Here is a 27243-nt window from a genome sequence, read left to right as displayed (position 1 = left end):
GCAACCCTGTTTCAAAATAAAGAAATAAAAAGTCCTGGAGCTATAGCCCAGTAGTAAAGTACCCCTGGATTCGGGCTGGAGATGTGGCTCAAGCGGTAGCGCGCTCGCCTGGCATGCGTGCGGCCCAGGTTCGATCCTCAGCACCACATACAAACAAAGATGCTGTACCCGCCGATAACTAAATAATAAATATTAAAATTCTCTCTCTTTAAAAAAAAAAAAAAAAAGTACCCCTGGATTCAATTCCCTCGTACCACAAATAAAATTATAAATAAATAAATAAAAACACCAAATTCTTTCCAAACCTTGTTCTAGCCTTGCATGCCCTGGAATGCTCTGCCCACAATTATAAGGCTGCTTATTCACCCCATTAGTTCTCAACTCAGTGTCATATTCTGCCTTCTCAAAGGCCTTTCTAGATCACCATAGCTAAAACAGCACCCTTCCCCAAAATGTCTACCATATCACTTGGTTTTCCTTGCTTAATAGCACTTACCTGAAGTTATTCCGCATACTTGCTCCATGAGAGCAGGACCTCATTTATCTTTTAAATAAATATTTTTAATTATTTTTTTTAAAGAGAGAGAGAGAGAGAATTTTAATATTTATTTTTTAGTTTTCGGCGGTCACAACATCTTTGTTTGTATGTGGTGCTGAGGATCGAACCTGGGCCGCACGCATGCCAGGTGAGTGCGCTACCACTTGAGCCACATCCCCAGCCCAATAATGGATTTTAATAAATATTAAATATTCAGTGAATTATACATTGCTGTTATACTCCAGAATTTTTTTCCTGGCAAATTGATCTCAAAGGAAAAATAAGGTAATTATCATGTATGTAAACATACATATATGCATGTTTGTGTATGTTATATATGTATATATGGATTTTTTGGGGGGGAGGGGTGGTGGGTATTGAACCCAGGGACACTTCATTATTGAACTACTCCCCAGTCCTCTTTTTTATTTTGAGAGTCTCACCAAGTTGCCCAGGCTGCCTTTGAACTTGCTATCCTCATGCTTCATCACCCTGGATGGCCAGAACATCTGAAATGCAACTCATGACTGGCATTATATATCAACTGGACAGTGTTTCTCTGTAATGACATCCTGTCCCTAGGCTTAATCCCCATCAAAAAGAAAAAAAAAAAATCAATTTTTTCATGAAAAACTTTTCCACAGATAAAAGTCCAGGCCCATGTAGTGAATTCCATCAAGTATCTTTTTTTTTTTTTTTTTTTTTTTTTTGGTACTGGGGATTGAACTCAGGGGTGGTTTCCCACCGAGCTACATCCCAGCCCTTTTTATTTTTTATTTTGAGACAGCTGCATTCCCAACCCCCAGTAAGTTGCTGAGGGTCTAAGTTGTCAAAGCTGGCCTTAAACTTTTGGTTCCTCTATCTCAATCTCCGAGTTGCTGTGATTCCAGTCATGTGCCACTGTGCCCAGGAATGTGTGTGTGTATGTATATGTTATGGAATCTTTGAGCTGACCTAGTTCTAAGCTTTCAGAAGCAAATTAACAGGCAAGTCAACATATAGAGGTATTCTCCATATTAAATTTTACAACCAAGGTAAACTGGGATGCCATTTCAATTCTGTATTTCTTAAAATGACTAACATATTAATAATGATTAATTATGATATATATATTTTTCAACAGAGCTTAAAGATTTATAAATATAGCAGGATCCTCTGATGAGAAACTATAGCCTATAAGATTTTTTGGCACATAGTACAAGCTCAATAAACATTTATTAAATGAATGGTATTTAGTGTTTTCTAACTGTGTAATATTTTTGGAGAAATATTCTTTGGCTTTAAATAAGCTAATATATTTGAGGTGACAAATATAAAACCACTTTTTAAAAAGGAAATGGAAACCTTTATTAGTTGAAATAAGTTCATTTATTATACTTCCAAGGTCTTTCCCCACCAATAATTGAAATAAACAAGCCATTTTATAACACTTTATAACAATATAACTTAGGGTTATTATTATTTTTTTGCTACTGGGGACTGAACCCAGGGGTGCTTTACCACTGGACTTTAGCTGCAGTCCTTTTTATTTTTTGAGATAGGGTCTAAATTGCTGAGACTGGACTTGAATTTTCGATCCTCCAGCCTCAGCCTCCCAAGTTGCAGGTGTGTGTGCCACTGTGCTCAGTGTAACTTAATTTTTAGTATTTCCAAAAGGGAAAGATTTCATTGGGAATTTAGGAAAGAAAACATTTTAGTAAGAATTACTACAAGAAATTACTTTTTCAAACTTAATACAGTAACAGACTTGTCTCCCAGGTACATTACCGAGCAGTCCTCCTTATAAGGAAATCTATCCAGTACTAGTCAACAAAGAATCTACATTTAGAAACTGAGGCAGGAAATGTTTATACTTAAATAAAAAACAGGCAATCTAAAATACAAATTACATGTCACTTTAACAATGCAATTTACATAATTAGGCATAAATTATTAACTTATGCTACTTCAGGTCCTAACAAAGACTCAGGTGATATGAATGAATCTCATGCTCAAACTGCATTCATCTGGCTTTGGAGGTAAACATCACAATGGAATTGGGCCTGTTTGACTACAGGAAAAATCATTTTGATATTGCACATTTCCTTTCTTTAACAACAGGATTAAGTCAGGGCCATCTTAGTTCTGAATCTCTCCATTTTTGTTGGGAGAAGACTAACCATTTCTTTACTAAGTTCTAGTTCAACTTCTATTTCCTGGGCAGCCTCAGGGTGCCTTTCACAGTAATCAACAATAAATGTGTAATGTTCCAATGATGTTGCCAAATTTTCCAGCTCTTTCTTGGGATCTGTAGTGATGATTTTGCCATAGAGACGAGCAACTCGAAACTTAGCTAACATGGCAGGGCGAAGAACATCCTCCCCTATATGCTCAGGAAATACTTTATTTGGGTCTCTCAGGGAGTCTAAGAAGAGCTGGTAGTACTTCAATGCTGACTTATTAAGATTATTTATTTTTTTTACAATGTGTGAATCAGGATCCCTTAGCTTGTCAGCAATGGCAACCTTCAAATCCATCATATCATAGTATGCATGTGCAATTTCAAACTGAATCTGTCTGTTTACCAACAGATAATACTGTGGATTCAGATCTACAATTAAGGGCTCTAGCATTGCTATTCTGCGTTTATGCATCTTGCACCGCCTCTCCATGTCAGTTTCAAAGAATGCAAGCACCTTGAACAGAGAACTGTGGTCTTGGACAACTTCAATATGGTCAGTGACATACCCATCAAACTGGAAGAACTCTTTTGCCTCAAAGACATAGTGCTGACCCAACAAGAAAAGTTCCCTGGCTTCTTCAAAATCTAAAGGTCTCAAATATCTCACTTTCTCTTCTACTGCAGAGATGGCATCACACAGTTCCCCAGTTCCAAACTGCACAGCTTTTTTCCTAATGTTCTCTTCCTCATCTAGTTCTTTTTTCCTTAAAGCTCTAAGTTCAGACTGTTTGTCAAGATCAAGCTCTCCTATATTGTCCTGAAAGAAAAAGATAGGTTATGGTTAAGTAAGTCACTTATCTCCAATTGTCAAATAGAACTTAAAGAGTAAAGAAAACTCTTTTACTTCTCAGCCTAGCTAAGGGAAGTATAATGTTTTTTTGTTTTCAATACTGGGGACAGAACTCAGGGCCTTGGTCATGCTAGGCAAGCATCCTACCCCTGAGCTATCTTACCAGCGCACAGGTATTATAATTTTAGATATTGTTTAATATAGTCTTCCAACTATATTAAAAATTTAAAAATGTGAAAAAAGTATGCAAAGAGATAAAACAGATAAACCACTTACATGTTCCTTATCATCTCCAGGGAACTTAAAACTTATATACAGTTATGCTTCAAACAAGATTAATGCTGCAAATTTAAGTACTTTGAACATTGTGAAATATTATATACCTGTAATCCATTAGTATATTATTATTATTATTTTGTTTTGTAGTGCTGGCATTGAATCCAGGGCCTTACATAAGCTAGGCCAGTGCTCTACCACTGAGACACACCCTCAACCCCTATATTTATTTTTTAACATTGTAGTAAGACTGTAATCAATATCCTAAAAATCTTTCACAGGGATACCAAGAAGATTACTGATATATTTATGCTATAAGTTATTTAGTGAAATATATTACAGAGAAATGCTCTAAAAATACTAAAGTGAAGACACAGTTAAATCTACCTTCACAAAGTCATCTGTGAAGGGGAATAACGACCACAAAAAGATTTAAGTATGCTGGGGCTTGGGGTGTAGCTCAGTAGTAATGCAGTTGCCTAGTATGTACAAAGCCCTGAGTTTGATGAAAGAAAGGAAGGGAGGGAAGGAGGAAGGAAGGACAGAAGAAAGGTAGGGAAGGAGGGAGGAGAGGTAAGTTCTTCCTAACCAATAAAATTGAAAGTTAGAACCTGACATTGTCTACTGATCTTTCCAAAAACCTGACAAAGCTTCGATGCTCTTGCTGTAAAGACATCAATCCTTCGAGGCCTGCTAGCTTCAGTCCCTTTCTAAACCACTTTGTCCTGTATTATACTTTCTCTTGCTTTGCTCCAAATTTACTTGGCTTCTGCTGCATCCCTTTGGATGCCATCTCCATTATACCATAGAATTTTTTTTAATTTATTTTATTTTTTTTAGTTTTAGGTGGATACAATATCTTTATTTTACATTTATGTGGTGTTGAGGATTGAACCCAGTGCCTCATTCATGCTAGGCGAGCGCTCTACCACTGAGCCAAAACCCTAGTCCTGCCATAGAATTTTTAAACACGCGTTTCAACTCCTAGGAATGTGCTTTTTCCTTTCTCCAGGCTGGTATTTCCTACTCATGCCTGGAGGTTGCTTTGATTGGTATTTCTTCCTGTTGTGCCCTCTCATGGTATGTTTCTCTCTTTTATGGAACCGTGTCTATTTTTGTTCATTATAACATCCCTTGAACCTTGGACAATAACTGGCAGCAAGTTGGCATAAATAAATGCCTAACTGAAAAAAATTGTGCATGTTTTAAAGCTTGAAATGGAGGAAATGATTTTCAGATAAACACTCAGATGATCAAAGGATGAAGCTGAAGGTAAACAAACAAAAATGTCAATTAAGGAAAATGTGAGTAATTTAGTAGTGAGGCAAATATTTGAGTTTAAACTAACCAAATATAAAGTTCTAGTTCCCAGGCTAGAAACAGCAACTCAGTGAAGGGTAAAAGTTAAAAAGTTTCAGCCGTAGTGCATTTCACTTGACATTATTACTTCAAATATAGGTCATAAGTCTCTAAATCTTATCTGTTCCCATATTCTCTGAGCTATCTGCTTTCATTAGCCTACTCGTGCTCTAATAGACCTTACAATCATCCTTTTCCACAGTCTTCCTCACCTGACCAGAAGAAAGCTGACAGCTCTTTCTCTAAAAAAGGTAAAAGCCCACAGCTGTCCTTCCTATATCTCCTCTCTCCCTAATATACCTTATTTTTACCTTCTTCCTTTAAAATAATCTCATTTTTTCAAGATTGATGTTTCTGAGATATTCCAGGTTTATTAGTTTTCTTTTGTTCAGTAGTTTCACAAAGTTTTGTATTATTTACTATTAAAAAGTATAATTTAATATACAGAGAAAAACAAAAGCACAATAATACCCCCAGTAAAATCTGTGTATCTACTGAACAGACTGCATCCAAATAATTTATTTCATTTTCCTCTTTAGTGGTTAGGAACTAGGATACTCGGGGTTGAACCCATGGGCACTTTGCAATTGAGTTATATCCCCAGCCCTTTTCACTTTATTTATTTATTTATTTATTTACTTACTTACTTACTTATTTAGTACCAGGGATTGAACCCAGGGGCACTTAACCACTGAGCCACATCCCCAGCCCTTTTTTATTTTATTAGTGACAGGGTCTCACTGAGCTGCTTGGCTTTGAACTCTCTTGATCCTCCTGAGTCACTAGGATTATAGGCATGTGCCATCATGCCTAGCCTTTTTACTTTATTTTGAGAGAGAGTCTCAAACAGTACCAAAACCAAACCACCACCAAACAAACAACAGAGATAAAATAAAGGAATAAGATACTACAAAACAATTAGATACTTAAAAACAATTAGGGATAACACAAAACAATTTAATTGACTTAGGAAGGGGCAAAAAAATTCTATGAAGTTTAAAAAAGGAAGAGAACATCTGTAAGGCAAAAAGAATTATTCATTCAATAATTACTTTTTTAAAAAATATTATTTTTAATGATGAACACAATATCTTTATTTATTTACTTTTACATGGTGCTGAAGATTGAACACAGTGCCTCACTTGTGCAAGGCAAGCACTCCACCACTGAGCCACAACTCTAGCCCAATCAATAATTACTTTTTGAGAATGTATTGTGCCTGAAGGCAATAATATAATACAAATATGATGCAGATTCTACTGCTCAGAGGAGCTTATATTCTAATGAATATTTATATTCATATAAATATATTTAACCATAAATCTGAACAGGCAAGTCTGCATGAAAGAAGAGGTATTTAAGATAGGCCTTGAATGATGAATAATAATAGCAAGAAATAAATACAGAGCATTCTACATGCCTTCCATAAACAACACAGTGAGCCCAATGAGTACAGTCCTCACTGTGAGCTTTTACTTACATCCTACTCATTTTAGAAAGAAAAAGGCAACTTCTGGATTACCTGCATGGAAAGTTGGGCATTCTGCATGAGAGTCAAACAATATTTGATCCAGCATCTTGCTATTTCCCCTTTTCTTTGATGGTAAAGCTCTGGCACATCTCCTTCAGTTTCAGGAGCTAAAATTACACACAAGATTTGTCTAAGTTAATAGTCACAATTATAATTTTCATTGTGTATTCTTTTCTTCTTTTTTTTGGTGCTGGGGATTGAACCCAGGGCCTTGTGCATGTGAAGCAAGCACTCTATCAAGTGAGCTATATCCCCAGCACCCATATTTTTTTTTAACATTTATTTATTTATTTATAGTTATAAGTGGACATAATGTCTTTGTTTTTTACTTTATGTGGTGCTGAGGACCAAACCCAGTGCCTCACACATGCTAGGTGAGCGCTCTACCGCCGAGCCATCTCTAGCACCCTGTATTCTTTTTTATACCATTTTTTTCTGACTATAAAAGTATCAGATTTTCACTGAAGCAGGGGGAAAAAGAAATCCCACCCCAAATCCCACCACTGAAGGGTACTTACTGCTATTATTTTTGTACTTTTCTAATTCTTTCTTACATTTTATGTACAAATGAAAATTAAGGAAACAATATATATTGGATTTTCTTTTTTCTTTTTTTTTTTTGACACTTGGGATGGAACCAAGGGGCACTTTACCAATAAGCTATAATCCCAGTCCTTTGTTTTATTTTTTATTTTGAGACAGGGTCTTGCTAACTTGCTTAGGGCCTCTCTAAGTTGCTGGGACTAGACTTTAACTTGCAACCCTCTTTCCCCAGCCTACTGAGTCATCAGGATTATAGGCATGCCACCACAACCAGCTTGTACACTGGATTTTGAACATAACTTTTTATTCATACATTATACTAATAAAAGTTTATCCATATCATTATCAATCCCATAGCTTCATTTTAAAGTACATATTCTATACAATTAAATGAATATTTTATATTTTAACTATTCTAATATAGGGAATTGTTTCTAGTTCTTTACTATTTCTGATTTAAACATGAAAATCTATTTGCATAAATCTGTCTGGATTTGGGATTATTTCCTTAGGACGAATTCTTAAAATGGAATTTATTAGGTCAAAGATTTTACACAATTTTAAATGTTCTTAACAAATACTAGCAAATTATTTTCAACAAATAATCTAACCAAATATTTGAGAAGGCTCACAGAAAGCATTTTGAAAATATTGGACACCGCCTTTTTTTCCCCAATCTTTCTTCTTTCTTTTCTTTTTCTTTAGCAGGGAGGGCTGAGGGCACTGGGGATGGAGCCAAGGGCTTTGTGTGTGCTAAGCACATGCTCTACCACTGAGCTCCACCTGCAGTCCTCAGAGCTTTCTATATTAAAAACAAATGATACCTCAATGGTGGTTTAGCTGTTAATAATTTTTTTTTGAGACAAGTGCTTTTTAAACTTCTACTAATCTATAAATTAATCCAATATAGTAGTACATAAAGGGGAAAATCAACTATTAATTTGATAATTTGCATTTCTTTAACTCTTCAGAGCCTCTGTATTCTTCTAATCCACAATAAGAACACTCACTTGTAGAACTAAAAATATGATATTTCAAAATCTAAAACCCTTTAGGGGGCTGGGGATGTGGCTCAAGAGGTAGCGCGCTCGCCTGGCATGCGTGCGGCCCGGGTTCGATCCTCAGCACCACATACAAACAATGATGTTGTGTCCGCCAAAAACTGAAAAATAAATATTAAAAAATTCTCTCTCTCTAAAAAAAATAAATAAATAAAACCCTTTAGGTAGAGACTGTTAAATGTCAAATTACAAAATCAGAGGATAAACAAAATGGTGAATTTATTGCAAAACCTGTTAAATGACTCAAAAACACAGTTGTGATTTTTTAAATTTTTTTTTTTTTTTTGGTACTGGGGATCAAACCCAGAGGTGCTTTACCGCTCGCTGAGTTACATCCCCAGCCCCTTTTGTTTCTTTCTTTCTTTTTTTTTTTAAAGAGAGAGGGAGGGAGGGAGAGGGAGAGAGAGAGAGAGAGAGAGAATTTTAATATTTATTTTTTAGCTTTTGGCGGACACAACATCTTTGTATGTGGTGCTGAGGATCGAACCCGGGCCACACGCATGCCAGGCGAGCGCGCTACCGCTTGAGCCACATCCTCAGCTCCCCCTTTTGTTTCTTATTTTGATACAGGGTCTTGCTAAGTTGCTTAGAGTCTTACTAAAATTGCTGAGGCTGCCCTTGAACTTGGGATTCTCCTGGCTCAGCTTCCCAAGTTGTGGGTTACCAGGCGTGTGCCATCACATCCAGCAATTGATTTTTTTTTTTAGAGGTTATATAAAACACTATAATTAAAAAGACAGATATGAAAACACATCATTTATTTGTGTAGTATTCCTACCAAAAATGTAATCTTGATCTTGGCATAAGGAAACCTCAGACAAACCACAATTAATGGAAATTCTATGAAATTGGTCTATATTCTTAAAAAATATGATGTGATAAAAAACAAAGGCTAGCTGAATGTGGTGGCACACATCTGTAATCCCAGTGGCTCAGGAGGCTGAATTCATGAGTTCAAAGCCAACCTCAGCAACTTAGCAAGGCCCCAAGCAACTTGGCAAGACAGTGTCTCAGAATAAAATATAAAAAAGAGCTGGGGGTGGCTGGGATATAGCTCAGTTGATAGAGTGCTTGCCTCATATGTACAAGACCCTGGGTTCAATCTCTAACACCACCAAAAAAAAAAAAAAAAAGAGCTGGGGATGTGGCTAGTAGTTAAATGCCGCTAGGTTTGATCCCCAGTACCAAAAAAAAAAAAAAGAATATTATGGAGACAACTGATGAAATAGAAATAAATACTATAGATAAACAAACTATCAATGTTACAGTTCCTGAATTTGCTAACTGTTCTATGATTATGCAAAAAGATATTCTTGTTCTTAGGAAATACACAATGAAGTAATAAAGGGATAAAGGAATTTAATGCAGGTGATCTTCCTCATGTGTTTCAGAGAGAAAAGGAAAATGGGACTACAATATTAAAATTAGTGAATTAGGAGAGGCAGTACATGGTAGTTGTTTTGTTCTTATACTTTTCTAAAGTTTAAAATAATTTCAAAATAATAATTTTTAAGACGCCATAATAAAACATGCACACATAAACTTACTGTCTTCTGTAGCTGGAATCTTTCCAATTTGACCAAAAATAACATTAGCAGCTGATAAACAGTGCCTGGCCTCCATAAAGCATAGCTGTTGGGAAAATAAATAAGAACAAATATAACTATTGTATAGTTTCATTTGCAACTGATACTTGCAAAAGTTTATTAACATGGGAAAAACTATACTGTCAGGTAAAATCCACCACTGAGGAGGTCCAGTGTAATTGTTAAGAAGTATGAAAAATATATTATAGTATTATTAAGTAAATAGTTACCTCAGAGATTAAAGTAGCACTGTCCCAAACTCTTTAATAAAAACCCAAACTGGCTGAAAGATAACTGCAGCTTAAAAACTAGCTCTCCTCACATAACCAGTACATATATAGGGACAGCTATCATCCTAGACGCTTCAAACTACCTCAGCAAGACCTTTTGGTTCAGTCTAAAAAGCCAAAGTTCCAGGTACAATAAATTCTTGGAACATTGACCATCTGTCAGAGAACTAAAGATTTAATTTTTATTAGATTTAGAGATCCCTTTACATCCTATAATCCAAAGGAAAAAGGAGATATTCTGATAGAAAGCGATTCCTGTCTCCTAAAATCTTTGGAATTTACAGACAATGAAGCTTCCCATCAATTTTTAAAGTCAATAGATTTTGACAAATAAACTGTTGAGAAATACTTTACTAATAAATCTTTAACACTTAAAAGAGTTCATAATTCAAATATGGGCATGAAAATCTTCTCAAACATTTAAAAAAGATTTTGTTATTAATGTAAACACTGCATTTGTCATGTAAGTCACAGGCTCACCCAGAAGAAATACGAAGTTAATACAGTCCAACTCTTAGTTGGAGGCCACCATCATTAAATAGAGCGTGTACTTCATATTTGTAAATATGAAAGACATTTAATGGTTAGCTGTGACTTTAAAACCTCAGCATTAAATTCATCTCCATTATGGTGAACTCAGAAGATAATTTGGGAATAGTTGGGCAGCATGTATAATATTAGCCCAGCAACATCTGTACATCAAAATGCTGGTGTCAAATCTTGAAAGCCAAAAGAAAGTTACAATTTTTACGTAAAGAAACTTTAATTGTCCCTCTACTACCCCTCTATAGCCATCATTATCACTTCGGCTTTGTCCAGATTGGCTCCCTGTAAGCAACCATTGCCAGGATCAGTGAATGCCCTGTGCCCTCCAGATGGCTGGTAAATGTGGGACTTTAGCACCTGCCAGGTAGGGACTCACCGAAGAGCAAATACTCATCACTGGAACTGGGTGAAGATGATAATGACACAAATGACAACTGCATTTTAAAACATGGTTCAAATCCTCTTTTTAAAATATAACCTGGTTGTAACAAAAACTTACAGAACACTTTGGTAAAAAACAAAAATGTGGGGTGAAAGAAGTGCTCATGGAAATTATTGCATGCTCCACGTAAGTAATGCTTAGCAACTTCAAATTCTTCAATCATACTTTACATTCATATCCAGATATCTTAGAACTATCAATATGCATGGAGTTTTAAGTATTAATTAAAATCATAGTGAAAATTTTAAAGTTGCTAAATAAAACAAACAAGGGGCCTTCAATAGCTATATCAAAAGGACCCACAAGCAGAGGCACTTTTTGATGATGTCCACAATGAGATGGATTCATGAGAATTAGGTTTAGCTGAATGCTCTGATATATATGCAGTAGCGTTACTTACACACTTGATCTTAGACCAAAGTCCTAGAAGCGATGCTGCAGTCACCACAGCCCTTTCTCTCCTGCTAATAGTTTTTCTGAATGAAATTCTGTGGGACAATACTTTAAACATAGGGCGCATTTTCAGAACCAACACTAACAAAAAGCTTAAAAAGGATAAAGGCCCCAGGGTAAGGTAGCAGGTAACCAAAGAAATGAACAGAAGGAACTCTGATAAGCAGAGAATTACCAAATTTCAGAGAGCCTTGTGAATCAGAAATACAAATAAAAGTAATTTTTACTAAAATATTTTATTGAGGATGAATAAAAATCTGGTTGGGAAAGGTGGTTTAAAAGTGTTTTAGCATTAGAAATTTAAGGACTAAAAAAGAAAAGGGTCCATTAAGAGTACATCAACATGGTTGTGAGCAATTCTGAAAAACAACTAAGAAGTCTAAATTTGTCCCTGGGTAACAGTCCAGAGGTGTGTCAGAAAACGTGGAACTCTGGAACTCAGCAGAGATATTATTGTAGAGGAGTTAATTCTAAAAAATAACCGAAATGTATCACATGCTTTTATCAAAGCCCACATTTAACAGTCAACTTCCTCAGACAAATTCTCATAGTTATAAGATTACCATTACATAAAGATAAAGTTATATCTATAACAAGATAAAATTTGCAATTTAAGGTAACATATCACTACAGTGAATTGAAATAGAATGCCTATATAAAAAATTGGTCTTAGATAACTCATATTTTGGGGGCTAGCAACATGAAAGACAATGATAAAACTCATTATTTTATAAGACTCAAAAAAATTCATGCAACAAAAGCTACAGTATTTTAATACACTAGCAAAGAGGACTGTATTTTTCTGTCCAATTTTACATCATAAAATGTCAGCTACCTGGGCTAGGGATGTGGCTCAGGGGTAGCATTCTTGCCTACCATGTACAAGGCCCTGGGTTTGATCCCCAGTACCACAAATAAATACACAAAATGCAAGCTGTTTTTGAATGATGTGTACTATTGGTTTTACATTTATGCTCACTATTAGTCTGTTAGATAACTATCAAGCTTACCTTATTAATATAAAATTGTGATAAAGTAGCAGCATTAATAGCCCACTCCATAGGATGGTAGGCATTATGCTCAAGCTGGCGTTTTAGTGTGCTGTGGCAATAATGAGCAGCCTTCTCAAACATTTCCATATGCTGGTAGACTTGAGCCAGGTAATATAGATTATGAGTATAAACCTTCTCAAATCTGTGAAAAAAAAATTAATATTCTCATAATGACTTATAGTTTATTTAGTAAATTTCATATATATTTATCTTGATCCTTTCACCAACACTTTGAGTTATGTTTGATTCTTGTATCTACTTGACAGTTGAGGAAACTGAGTCTCAGATTTGAACCAGATCAAAGTTACATTATACATAACTTGTAAGTGGCAAATGGAAGTTTTATTCACATCAGAATCCACACTCTGCAACCTTGATAAACGCCTCAAGTAGCAAACATTGTGCTTTTTTTGAATAGTCACTCTATGTGGAAATATCTGCGATTTCTAAATTTACTAACCTTTTTGATCTCTCTTGTTCAGTAAGTTTTTCTTCTTCAGGAAGAAAATGCTCTGTAGGATCAAGAGGAGGACTCCCAATCTATGAACAACATTAAAGAAAGAAAGCTCAGTCAAATTTTAAACATTTTAAACACCTACCGCCCTCTTCTGGAGGAACTGGAAATATCCATTTCTAAAAGCTCAACATAGGCAGCATGGTAGCTAGCCTATGCCTGTAATTCCAGTTATTTATGAGGCTGAGTTAGGAAGAACACAAATTTGAGGCCAACCTAAGCAATTCAGTGGAAACCTGTCTCAAAATAAAATTAAAAAGGGCTGGGGGTGTAGCTCGTGGTAGTGCTTGCCTGGCATGCAAGAGGCTCGGTAGTGCTTGCCTGGCATGCAAGAGGCTCTGAATTCAATCTACAACCTCCCTGCAAAAGCTCAACACACCTTACACCTCATTTTTTATTAGTTCATTTTCATGATACCCATGAAATCATTTTCTTAACCACAGTATCCAAGAGTCAAACAAATAAAAGATTGCCTAACAGCTCCTGCTTGGAAAAAATTTCAATTGCTACTGCAGTAAAACTGAAAATACGAAATAAATCCAATTTGCTTTTTAGAGATGTATTTCTTTTTCTTTTCTTTCATTTTTTCTCCTTCTTTTTTGAGTCATGATATAGCTATGTTGCCAGGCTGACCCAAACACCTGGGCTCAACAATCTTCCCATTTAAGCCTCCAAATAGTGGGATTATAGGAAGGTGCTACCACCCGTAGGCTTAAGATGTATAGTTATTTAAGTATTTTAAATCTTAATTTTTATCTAGTAAAAAAGCACTTTAAAAAACATAATAAATTGCCATTTGCACAAATAAAATTTTTTAAATAAAAAAAAAACCTACATAAACTGGGCATGGTGGCACATGCCTGTAATCATAGTGATAAGGAAGGCCAAGGAGAAGGATTATGAGCTCAAGGCCAGTCTCAGCAATTTAGTGAGACCCTGTCTCAAAATAACAAATGAAAAGGGCGCTCATTTCAGCAGCACATATACTGAAACCTGGAATAATATAGAGAAGAGTAGCATGTTCTCTGTGCAAGGATGACACACAAATTCTGAAGTGTTCCATATTTTTATGAAGCAAACTGAAATATGTGCATTTATGAAAATGTCAAAATAAACCCCACTATTTTATATAGCTGTTATGTTCTAATTAATATTTTTAAATAAATTAAATAAAAAACATAACTGAGCTACACCCTTAGGACCCCATCCTTGCTTTTAACTGAATTCATTAAACTCCAAAGCTGCAATGCTTTCCATAAAATATGAGATCTTAAACTTTGACATAAACACTAGAAGCATCACAGCTTGGGCTCCTTGAACACAGGAAAATAAAAACCAAGATAGGAAGCAAGGCCAAGGCAGATACAACTGATAAGTAGTTCAGAAATACTGAAATTCTGAGGGCTATTTAATAAGCTCCTCCCCATCCAGATGAAGGGAATTAATCAATGTGTTACCTTACTTGTCTACTTCACCAATATGTCTCACACTTCATATGTAACACGAACAGTCAACTCAGTCACTTTTCAACTCAAATAGGAGTATAACCAAAGATAGAGTTTTGCTATGTGTTATGCTTCCACATTAACACTATTTTTTTGTTTATTTTTGCATTTTTGGTACTGGTTCTTTAACTAGTTTTAAACAGAATACTATAGGTGCTTGGTATCCTTATATTATACACAATTTCAGGTATGAGAATGTGAGATTAAAGCATGAAAGGAACCCAGGCACAGTAGTGCACACCTGTAATTCCAGTGACTCAGTAAGCTGAGGCAGGAGGATAGCAAGTTCAATGACAGTCTCAGCAATTTAGTGAGGCCCTAAGCAACTTAGTGAGACCCTGTCTCAAAATTTAAAAAATAAATAAAAAGGGCTGCAGATGTAGCTCGGTGGTAACCCAGTTGTTCTGGGTTCAATTCCCAGTACCCCCCCCCAAAAAAAACAAACAATGAAAGAAAGAAAAAAGTGAATCAGTAAGATTTGATGATCAATTGGATAGAGCATGAGAAAAACAGAAGTCTCCAAAGTGTTTAGGTTTTAACAACTGAAAGAAATTGGTGTCTGCAGCAAGAGAAAATGGGTAGTGGTGGGAATCAGATTATCAAGAAACTACTTTCAAACAGTAGTCTTAGAAATGCCTACTCCACAAAAAATGCAAATGTCAGCTTGGTATGTAGGTGCACACCTGTAATCCCAGTTACTTGGGAAACAGGAGGATCTCGATTTTGAATTCTAGGTTAGCCTGGGCAACACAGCAAGACCCCATCTCAAAGAGAAAAAAAATATATAATAAAGAAAGCATATTGGCAGAGTATAAAATCAGATAGGTAAAGCTGGAGATAATTAAAATTTATGATTCATCAGCAGAAAATATTTGTAATGAATGTACATGGAAAAAGGAGGAAGGTCCAAGGACTGAACTTTGGGTACTCTAGTGTTCACAGGTTGAGGAAATGAAGAAACATTAAAGATCTAAAAGAAAAATGGGCAAGTATGCTCCTAGAAACTAAGTACAAAAAGTGTTTCAAGGAAGACTGGTCAACTCTGCCAAAGGCTTATGACGAGTCAAATAAAATGAAAATAAAAATTTACCATGAATTTAGCAACCATGTGGTGAACTTGAAAAGTTAGTGATTCATAACTGTGAGAAACCTCAAAATATCTCTGGTTATTTAAAAGAATGCCACAAATAACCTTAAAACAAAATTAACTAAAATGTATTTTAATTAAAAAAAGAGACTACCAACTTTTAGAAGGCAAAAGTTTATTGAAGACTATAATTAATCTATTAGAATTTCTTTTTTTTTTTTTAAGAGAGAGAGAGAGAGAGAGAGAATTTTTTAATATTTATTTTTTAGTTTTCAGCGGACACAACATCCCCGTTTGTATGTGGTGCTGAGGCTCAAACCCGGGCCGCACGCATGCCAGGTGAGCGCACTACCGCACTACCGCTTGAGCCACATCCCCAGCCCCTATTAGAATTTCTATACATAAAATTTCTTAGGAATGTTGGCATATCCCTGTAATCCTAATGACTTGAGAGCCTAGGCAGAAGGGTCCCAAGTTTGAGGACAGCCTCACAATAAAAAATAGAAAAACTGGGAATATAGTTCAGTGGTAGAGCAACCCCGGGCTCAATTCCCAGTAGTGCACACGCATGCACATACATGTTTTTGTTTTTTGTTTTGGTACCAGAGATTGAACCCAGAGGTGCTTTACCACTGAGCCACTACCCTAGCCCTTTTTATTTTTAATTTTGAGATAGATTCTCACTAAGTTGCTTATGGCCTCACTAAGTTGCTGAGGCTGGCTTTGAACTTGCAAGCCTCCTGCCTCAGTCTCCTCAACCACTGGGATTATAGGTGTATGCCACCCCATCTGGCTCACACACACATAAGTTCTTAAATGGAAGCTGTGTGTCTACTAACTATAATTTTACTAACTTAGGTTATTAGAAACTTTTATACCCTTCGGTAGTCAAGCATTCTGATGGCTGAATTTAGCAAACACGTTTTTGTAAAATTTTTTTTTACCTGTTGGGGTTTGAACCCAGGGCCTTGTACATGCTAGGCAAGCAATCTACCACTGAATTACATCCTAAGCATGTTTAGTCTTTTATGTGGTACATTCTTCAATGAAACGAGAACTTTTTACTAATGGATTTTTTAAAATTTTTATTTTAGTTGTCAATGGATCTTTTATTTTATTTATTTATAAGCAGTGCTGAGGATCGAATCCAGGGCCTCATACATGCCAGGCAAGCACTCTACCACTGAGCCACAACTCCAGCCCATTAATGGATTTTTAAAGCACATTACTAACAAAGAGCAAGCAACAGAAAATATTGTGTCTATATTAAAAAGTTTATTAAGGAAACAGTGGTTTCTCACCTTTGCAGGGCTGTGAGCTCCTCAAGCGTGAGTTTTCAACCTAAGTTCCCCAGAGCCCTAGAAGTTCTACAGCATCTATTTATACTACCATGATGGGGAAGAAGGAAGGAATCTGCAGTAGATTGGGTGAAGGGTCCTTTCTAACCTGCATTTTTTTTTTTTTTAAGGTGGGGATCTTATTAAGTTTCCCAAGCTAGTCTTGAACTCCTGGGCTCAAGGAATCTTGCCTCAGCCTCCCAAGTTAGCTACAATTACAGACACACATCACCATTCCCAACTTTGAACTGCTTATTAAATAGTTTTCATATACTGCATTTCAGACAGATTTCATAAATTAAAAAAAAAAAAGGAGGGCTGGGGATGTGGCTCAAGCGGTAGCGTGCTCGCCTTGCATGCGTGCGGCCCGGGGTTCGATCCTCAGCACCACATACCAACAACGATGTTGTGTCCACCAAGAACTAAAAAATAAATATTAAAAATTCTCTCTCTCTCTCTCTCTCTCTCTCTCTCTCTCTCTCTCTCTCTCTCTCCTCTCTCACTCTCTCTTAAAAAAAAAAAAAAAAAAGGAAATATTGGAAAAAATACCATTCTGAAGCAGTGTCTCAAAGTACAGGACTTAAGATTAGCAGTATAAGCATCATAGAGGACCTGATTAAAAATGCAAATTCTTAGGTTGGGGATACAGCTCAGTGGTAGAGCGCATGGCCTGGGGTCAATCACTGGAAAAAGAAAATTCTCAGGCCCCATCCCCAAACTACTGGCAGCTCAACTTGCTGAGTTTTAATAAGCCCTCCAGGTGATTCTGATGCATGCTAACCATTAAGAACCACTACCTCAAAAATTTCAGATATTTGGCTCAAGTAGTTCTTGTTTGCTTTCCTTTCAGCACAGCTATTTGCAGTGGAAACAAATAGAATTTTTAGATTAAAAATACAAAAATATGCAAATAGTATTTAGGATAATACTAGAATATTTCCTGTATAATTGTATTTTGCCATTATATTCTATCTAAGGATTGATTGACTGATTTTGTGGTACTGAGGATTGAACCCAGGGGCATTTTACCACTGAGCTAAATCCCGAGCCCTTTCTTATTCTTTATTTTAAAACGGGTCTCCCTAATTTGCTGATGCTGACCTTGAATTTGCCAACTTCCTGACTCCAGTAGCTAGGACGTATGCATGAACCAAGCCCAACTAACCAAGGATTAGTTTTTAAATCCCCAAGACTATCATGTTTCAGCTATTAGATGGATTCTCAGACAGCTTTATAAAGAAGTTCCTGGATACACTAAAAAGTCATACCAATATTTTGAATGAGGAATTCTTATATCAATTTTTAGCCAGTTTCAATCAAAACTTAAAAAACTATGACATGGAACATACCTCTTTCATATATTGATTATATAGTGCTTCTGATGATTCCAGGTAAGCCTGTGCAGTTTCAATTTCTTCTCTTTCAGACCACAAAATACCCAAGTTATTCTGGAAAATACAGAAAAGAAAAACAAACAATGATGAGACTTCCAATTAAAGTAATTACATAGTTTCAATATTAACCAATCAAATAGTACTGGAGTTTGATAAACAATGGATTAGTTACTCATAATACTATCAACCATATGTAGTGTAGAGGACAACTGTTTAAGATGGACACCCAATGACCACTGCCTCCTAGTATTCATATTCATGCCATTGTGTAATCTCTTCTCCTTGAGTATGGACTGGATTTAGTGACTTATTTCTAATGAATAGAATATAACAGAAATGATGGAAAGTTACTTCTAAGACTAGGCTTTGAAGTATTGTGACATCCATCTTGTGTTTTTCTTGCTTGCTCTCTTTCAGGAAGGCCAAGCTACTTGGGAGGTGGAAGAAGAAGATTACATGTGCAAGGCCAGCCATGGCAACTTAATGAGACCCTCACTTAAAAAAAAAAAAAAAACAAGAGGGGCTGGGGCTGTAGCTCAGTGGTGGAGTGCTTCCCTAGCACAGGAGAGGTACTAGGTTTGATCCTCAGCACCACATAAAAAAAAATGAAGTTATAAAAATATAAATAAAGTTATAAAATAAAGTTGTTAATAGAAAAAATACTCATTAAAATCTCTAGTACCACCAAAAAAAGAAAAAGAAATGCATATGAAAAGGATTGAGAAAAGTCACAGTCTAAAGCATTCAGACAAAAAGCCAGTGAAGAGTTAAATTCTGCCAACAACCATATAAATAAGTTGGAAGTAGACCCTTCCCCTAGTAAGCGTCTTCAAGTGGGCCCTGGTAGGTCAACAATGTGATGAGGAATACTTAGCTAAGCTGTGCCAATATCCCTAAGATAACAGTGCGGTGCAGCTCAGTGGTAGAACACTCGCCTAGCACATGTGAGGCCCTGAATTCAATACCCAAGTACTGCAAAAACAAAGATGAACCAGAAATATACAATACTTTCAAAGGAAAAAAAAAACTAAAAAAATAAAATAAAACCTCAAAATACTACAACTTCCTCCAGAGATCACTTAAATATTTTATTTATTTAAACATTCTTGCTGGGTACAATGGTACACATCTGTAATCCCAACTACTCAGTAAGCTGAGCCAGGAGAATTACAAGTTCAAGGACAGCCTCAGAAACTTAATGAGACCCTGCCTCAAAATGAAAAATATACCTGTAATCCCAGTGGCTTGGGATGATGAGGCAGGAGGATCATGAGTTCAAAGCCAAGCGTAAGCAAAAGTGAGGTGCTAAGCAACTCAGTGAGACCCAGACTCTAATTCCCAGTATAGGGGAAAAAAAAAATTCTGAAGATGCTATATGCTTTTTCTCACCAGTTAAGTCAGATTTCTGATGTTTACTATTTCAAACAATACAGCATTTTGTGTTTCCAGAGAGTTCTTAAAAAGTATGTTCTGTATGAAATATGATATATCAAGAGCTATGTAATGTTTTGAACAATAATAAAAAAAATATGTTCTGCAATTGTACCCTATCAATATTGATGGCTTTTTGATTTTAATTTCACCAACTTACTTTTCCTACCATAAAAGCTAAGGAGTTGACTGGATTTGGGATTCTATCCTAAATAACATTTTAAATCATTTTCTTCATTTCCTGCTACATGATTCCTCTTTAATTAGGCTCTACAAAGCAAACCTGGACTGTTTACATGCTGAGAACTCAATACTGAAGACAAAGCTCTCTTTAGACAATTAGGTTAGACTGACTCCCATCCCCGGGGACAGTCCTTTAGACACAAGGTATTTCTGAGGCTGTTTCTTCCATCTTTGTTACTTCTCTAGGGGAGGGAACAGGATAAAGAAATAGTTTCTAATGCAGAAATTCTTAACCTTGGGCCTATGGACCTCCAAGGAATCCATGAAGAGAAGAAAGAGCCTATGAATTTGAATAGAGAAAAAAAATAACAAATTTATTTTTTACTAAAATATTCAAATTCAAACCCCCCCCCCCATGCACATGCTAGGCAAACATTCTGCCAGCTCAGCCCTTTTTATTTATTTTCAGACAGGGTCTAAGTTGCCCAGGCTAGTCTTGAACATGCTGTCCTCCTGCTTCAGCCTCCTGAGTAGCTGGGAATGTAGGCATGCACACCACATTCAGTCCATTATCGACATTTTATGTCCATTTGGGGAGAGGAGTGTGCTGAGGATTGACCGCAAAGGGCTTGTGTATTCGAAGCATGGTGCTCCACTACTAAGTTATATAATCCATCCAAAGTGAATTACTTTTTTTTTTTTGGTACTTGGGATTGAACCCAAGGGTGTTTACCACTGAGCTACATGCCTACCTCTTTTTATTTTGAGACAGGATCTTGCTAAATTGCTGTAGATCTCACTAAATTGCTGAGGCTGGCCTAGAATCTGCTGGGATTATAGGCATGAACCACCACACCCAGCTGTAAATTACTTTTAAAATTCAATATAAGTCTAAGGATAGAAAAACTACACCAGAAGGTTCTGCATCTTTCACACAGGATATTCTTGCCCTCATACTAAACAACATAGGGGAAAAGGTAGAACACTAAAACAACAACAACAACAACAACAACAAAAAAAAAACCACACTTTCCCATCTCATATTAAATCAAAATTATATTAAGAAAACTACACTGATATCCTTCATAAACATAAATGCAAAAATTTTAAACAAAATTTTAGCAAATTGAGTATAACAGTACATATCAGTACACATTCTGGCCAAATAGAGTTTATCCCAGAAATGTAGTTTAATTTATTAAATGTAATTTACCACACTAACAGACTAAAAGGGGGGAAAATGGTCATCTCAGTAGATACAACAATGAAACAGTAATGACACTGAGTGGAAAAAAATCTGAACAAAACAAAACAATTAGACCAAAACCAGAGTATATATGGTTCCATTTTAAAATTTTCTAGAAAATTTGGGGTGAGGGGCAAGGAGGGACCAATTACACAGGAACACAAGGAAACTTAGTTGTACTAGATATGTTCATTACCTTGACTGCACTAACGATTTCACAGGTACATACATAGGTCAAAACTCATCAAACTGAACACTTAAAAATGTGCAGTTTAGGGGCTGGGGATATTGCTCAGTTGGTAAAGTGCTTGTCTGGCATGCACAAAGCCCTGGGTTCAATTTCTAGCACCATACACATACACACACACACACACACACACACACACACACACACACAGAGTGCAGTTTATTGTATACCAGTTGCACGTGCACACAATGCAGCTATGAACAACAAAGAAAAATATTTCTTGTACCATACATGTGTAAATTTTGGAGTAGGGTGAGTGACCCACTAATTTCATAGGAAGTTTAGTTGATAGCATTACCATCTTGATGTTGGTAACAGCAAAGATCAGAAGGAATATGACAGAATAATTGTTCCTAGGGCTCCCAGAACCCAGTGAAGGTAGAAAGGAATAGACTTTTTTTTTTTTTTTTTTGTACCAAGGATTGAACTCAGGGGCACTCAACCACTGAGCCATATCCCCAGCCTTATTTTTAGTTTATTTAGAGACACGGTCTCACTGAGTTGCTTAGTGCCTCATAGTTGCTGAGGTTGGCTTTGAACTCATAATTCTCCTGTCTCACTCTCCCAAACTGCTGGGATCACAGGTGTGTATCACCGAGCCCCGGCAGGAATAGTCTTTTTTTTTTTTTAATATTGTTTAGCAGTAGATGGACATAATGTCTCTATTTTTTTTTTTTATGTGGTGCTGAGAATTGAACCCAGTGCCTCATACATGCTAGGCAAGAACTCTACCACTATGCTACAACTCCAGCCCAGGAATAATCTGTTTTTGATTATCTAATGTGGGTTCAGGTTCTGTAATTCATTCCTGAGAAGATATAATCAATTCCCGTGAACCTGTACTTATCAACCTTTTCCTATATGTGTGTGTGTGTGTGTGTATATATACATTATAGACTTATTATATATGTATATGTATGTGAATATAATCTTACGCAAAAATTGAATCAGTCTATATAATTCTAAATGTGCTTATAGTTTCCTCCCTTCCCCTTGATAGTGACTTTTTTTTTTTTAAGATGGGATCTCCCAAGTAGTTGGGATTGTAGCACATACCAAACTGGCAATTTTTTGTTGACAAATATAAATCACTATTTTTTAATGATTTCATAGTATTTGTTTAGATGTAACAGAATTTAATCAATCACATGCTCACTCATATTTATATTATTTTCCTTTATTAATAATTGACAATGCTGTAATGAATATTCATGTTCACATGTGTTTACATACTTGTCTCAAATTACCTTTAAAAAATTTTATTTTTCAGGAGGTGGGCAGCCATAAGGGATTGAACGCAGAGGCACTCTCCCACCGAACTACATCGTTACATCCCTAGTCCTTTTTATTTTTTATTTTGAGATAGGGTCTTGCTAAACTGCTAAAGATGGTCTCAAATTTGCAATTCTCTGCTTCAGCTTCCCAAGGAGCTGGTATTACAGGCATTTGCTGGTCCAAAATTACTTTGAAATAGTGATGTGGAATTTTTAAGCCAAAGTCTTAAGATAATCCTTAAGAATATCAGCAGGGATCCTACAACCAATTCTTTACAGCTGGATATCAAAAGATGACTCTTCTGTATTTCACTGAAATGTAAAATGTTACAATTTTAAGACGCACAATTACTTTATATACCAAGAAAATACTAATAATTATAAAACTGATCAGTCATAAAATGCACCCCAAATTCAGATATCAGAAATGTGTGCATCTTAAAATCAATAATATATAGCTGGTAGGTGGTGCACACCTGTAATACACCTGTAATATCAGCTATTCCTGTAATACCAGCTCCTTGGAAAGTTGAGGCAGGAAAACCCCAAGTTCAAGGCTAGTAGGGGTAACTTAATGAGTTTCTGTTTCAGAATAAAAATAAAAAGAGATGGGATATGGTAGAGCTCGTACCTAGCATGTGTAAAGTCCTGGGTTCAACCCCCAGTACTGCTAATAAATAAAAAAGTAAAAGAAAATACAGTATATACTAATGATACTACACTAGGGAAGATTCCTAATTCTTTGTTTGAAATATTTTTTTAATGGAAGATTATGATTTTTTTAAGAGAGAGAGAGAGAGAAAGAGAATAATTTTAATATTTATTTTTTAGTTTTTGGCGGACACAACATCTTTGTTTGTATGTGGTGCTGAGGATCGAACCTGGGCGGCACGCATGCCAGGCAGCGCACTACCGCTTGAGCCACATTCCCAGCCCCTTTGTTTGAAATATTGAAGCAAGTTTTAAATGTTTATTAAGGTTTTAGGTTATATGGTTAGAGGAAAATTCAAATAACAGGTTTTGTTTGAATTCAATGTTTTGTGAATTTCATTAGATCATTCATCCATTCAAATATTATTTAGAATATGCCTACTATATGTCATGTACTGGGCTATAAATAGTGAACAAAAAGAGTGGATTCCTTGTTATCATATGGCTTTTTATTTTACTGGGCCATAATAAAATATAACTTACACAACTTCTTTCTAAACTTTGACATTTTTCTTAAATCCTACTTACCATATGATCAATTGTGGTAAATGTTTCCTGGATCACAAATATTATGAACTATAACTACTGGATGAATGGTTTGCAAGTCTATGCAAAGTACCTGATACCCTGCATGTGTGACTATTTTGAACATATTTATATTTTATTTCATTTTTACTTATTTTGGTGATGCTTGGGACAAACCCAGAGCTTAGTGCACGCTAGAGACTGGCTCTGCCACCGAATTAAACTACATCCTCAGCCCCATATTCATATTTTAAAAGTGTTATGTTCCCAATGCAGAATGTAAAAACTGTTCGATTTACTTTTTTTTGGGGGGGGGGGTACTGGAGATTGGATTGAACCCAAGAATGCTTTCCTACTAAGCAACATACCAGTCCTTTTTAATTTATCTTGCTAATTGCTGAAGCTGGCCTCAAACTTGCTGTGATACTCCTGCCTCAGCTTCCCAAGTCTTTGGGATTACAGGCCTGCATCACAGCACTCTGCAGTTACTTCTTTTTATCGGGGTGGGTGGATAGTACTGGGAATTGAATCCAGGGATGTTTAACCGCTGAATCTTCCCCCAGCCCTTTTTATTTTTGTTTTATTTATTTTGAGACAGAGTCTCAAAAGTTGCTTAGGGCCTCATTAAACTGCTGAGGCTGGTTTTGAACTTGCAATATTCCTGCCTCAGCCTCCTGAGTTGCTGGGATTACAGATACAAGCCACTATGCCTGGCTCAGATTTATTTCTTAATAAACCATGCACCAAATAAATGAGATATAGATAAGTTTGGACAAAAATGGTCCAAAGAAAGTTATTAAAATGAGGTGATTCTTGAGATCCATTCTGAAGAATGAGTAGGAATTCCTTGGAGAACATGGTAAGGAGAAACCGACGGCGGTAGGGTACCTGGGATTGAACTCAGGGGCACTTGACTGCAGAGCCACATCCCCAGCCCTATTTTGTATTTTACTTAGAGACAGGGTCTCACTGAGTTGCTTATGGCCTCGCTTTTGCTGAGGCGGGCTTTGAACTCTTCCTGCCTCAGTCTCCAGAGCAGCTGGGATTATAGGCATCAAACTACCACTACCGGCTGACATTTTATTTTGAATTTTTTTTTCTTTTAAGAGAGAGAGAGAGAGAATTTTTTTAGTATCTATTTTTTATTGGCAGACACAACACCTTTGTTTGTATGTGGTGCTGAGGATTGAACCCGGGCCGCACGCATGCCAGGCGAGCGCGCTACCGCTTGAGCCACATCCCCAGCCCTTGTTTTGAATTAAGAGCACTCTGGTGCTCCCTTCAGCAGTACATACTGAAATGATACAGAGAAGATTAACATGGCCACTGCACAAGGATGACACACAAATTCGTGAAGCATTCCATATTTTTAATAAAATTATGGCATTTGCAGGTAAATGGATGGAAATGGAGAATATAATGCTAAGCAAAGTAAGCCAATCCCAAAAAACTAAAAGCCAAATGTTCTCTCTGATAAGTGGATGCTGATCCATATTGGGGGGGAAGGGGAGGTGGAGTAGGGAGAATGGAGAAACTCTGATTTGGCAAAGGGGAGAGAGGGAAGGGAAGGGGGCAGGAACAATGGTGGAATGAGATGGACATCATCACCCTAGGTACATGTATGACTGCACATGTGGTGTGACTCTACATCATGTAAAACCAGAGAAACGATAAGTTTGCTCCATTTGTGTACAATGAATCAAAATGCATTCTGCTATCATGTATAACTAATTAGAACAAATATGATGATGATGATGATTTTGGTATAGGGGGTGAACCCAGAGGTGCTTAACAACTGAACCACATCCCCAGCCTTTTTTTATTTTGAGATAAGGTCTTACTAAGTTACTTAGGGCCTAAATTACAGAGGCTGGCTTTGAATTTGGGATTCTCCTGCAACAGCCGCCAGAGTCGCTGGGATTACAGGTGTGTGCACGGTGCCTGGCGAGAAGAGTTTAAGATTTAAATTACTTTGGAGCCAGGAATGGTGGTGTATACACCTGTAATCCTAGCGACGTGGGAGGCTGAGGCAGGAGAATAGCAAGTTCAAAGTTAAGTCTCAACAACTTGGTGAGTCCTTGCCTCAAAATAAAAAATAAAAATAAAATAAAAAAGGGAAGGCGGACTGGGGATGTAGCTCAGTGATAAAAGCTCCTGGATTCAATCCCTAGTACCACAATTTAAAATAAATAAATAATAAGTTAATTCGGATTTTTTCTTATTTGAACAAAAACAAAAACTCGAGAGTTTAAAAAAAAGCACATTACAATGAAGGGGTTTTAGAAACCGATGCTTTGCCCGCAATCAAGTAGCAAATAAATGATGAGTGGACGATGGGGGTGGAGAGGAGTTTGGATGCCGACGGTGGGAGATCTAGATACAACGCAATAAATCCTTAAGACTTTTTTGAAGGCCAAAAAGCTCCTGTCTGGTCTCATCCCAAAGCTTCAAAAACATGGGGGGAAACGGCGTCTAATGACCCCTGCCCTGCCTCGGTCATGGCCACCGCGGGAGCTCCTCCGCCCCTCGCCTTTTGCGGTCCCCCCGGGGCCAGTGCTGGCAGCACAGCGGCGGCCCGGATCGCTCGCTCGCTCGCTCTCACCTGCGCCTGGATGTACAGCGAGATGCAGTCGTGCGAGAGCCGGTACCTGCGCAGCAGTCTCAGGCACTTCACCAGGTGCTCCTCCCCCGCCGACAGCTCCTCCGTATCGATGTGGTTCACCCCCAGGTGGAACTCGATCACCGCCAGCCTCACCGCCCGCTGGGCGACGGGCCCCTCGGCCTCCACGACCTCAGTGGGCAGCCCCAGGGCGTGGTCACCCTCGCCCAAGCCGTCCTCGGCCTGAGGCCGCTCATCCTCGTCCTCAGGCGCTGGGCCGAGCAGCGCCTTGACCTCTTCCAGCAGTGCTCGGGCGCTGTATTTCGACTTGTACGGCTCTTTCTCCGGGTTTTTATGCAGTTCCACCCGCGACAGGGCCAGAGCCGCCTGGAATTTCTCACGAATTTCGACACGCGGAAAGCTCGCCATAGCGGCCTCCTCAGCCTGGGATCGCTCAGGGCTTGGAGTTGGGACTCCCGCCTTCTTTATGCTTTGCGACACT

General features: G+C 37.2%; 1 protein-coding gene across 1 annotated transcript; it reads right to left on the bottom strand.

Annotated features, from left to right (window-relative positions):
- Nucleotides 1-1883: 1883 nt before the first annotated feature.
- KIFBP (kinesin family binding protein) lies at nucleotides 1884-27243 on the bottom strand. The gene is made up of 7 exons (XM_081268294.1): nucleotides 26745-27243; nucleotides 18481-18579; nucleotides 13149-13228; nucleotides 12647-12830; nucleotides 9867-9951; nucleotides 6707-6822; nucleotides 1884-3516 (listed from the first exon to the last, which is right to left on the bottom strand). The coding sequence occupies exons 1-7, from the start codon at nucleotides 27168-27170 to the stop codon at nucleotides 2641-2643; spliced, it is 1866 nt and encodes a 621-aa protein (XP_081124420.1). The 5' UTR covers nucleotides 27171-27243; the 3' UTR covers nucleotides 1884-2640.

The sequence above is a fragment of the Spermophilus citellus genome, assembly GCF_964194105.1.
Source record: "Spermophilus citellus genome assembly, chromosome: 15".
Taxonomy (NCBI): domain Eukaryota; kingdom Metazoa; phylum Chordata; class Mammalia; order Rodentia; family Sciuridae; genus Spermophilus; species Spermophilus citellus.
Note: the sequence above shows the minus strand (reverse complement) of the source record. Positions and strands in the feature narration are given on the sequence as shown.

Bases quoted from the DNA above. Each gene is read 5' to 3' on its own strand.
- KIFBP (XM_081268294.1), bottom strand. From the start codon at position 27,170: ATGGCGAGCTTTCCGCGTGTCGAAATTCGTGAGAAATTCCAGGCGGCT. The intron at 9,952-12,646 runs GTAAGCTTGATA...TTTTCCCAACAG, and splicing joins CACAATTTTATATTAATAAG to CTATGCTTTATGGAGGCCAG. The intron at 3,517-6,706 runs GTAATCCAGAAG...TTTTTCTTTCAG, and splicing joins ATGCCCAACTTTCCATGCAG to GACAATATAGGAGAGCTTGA.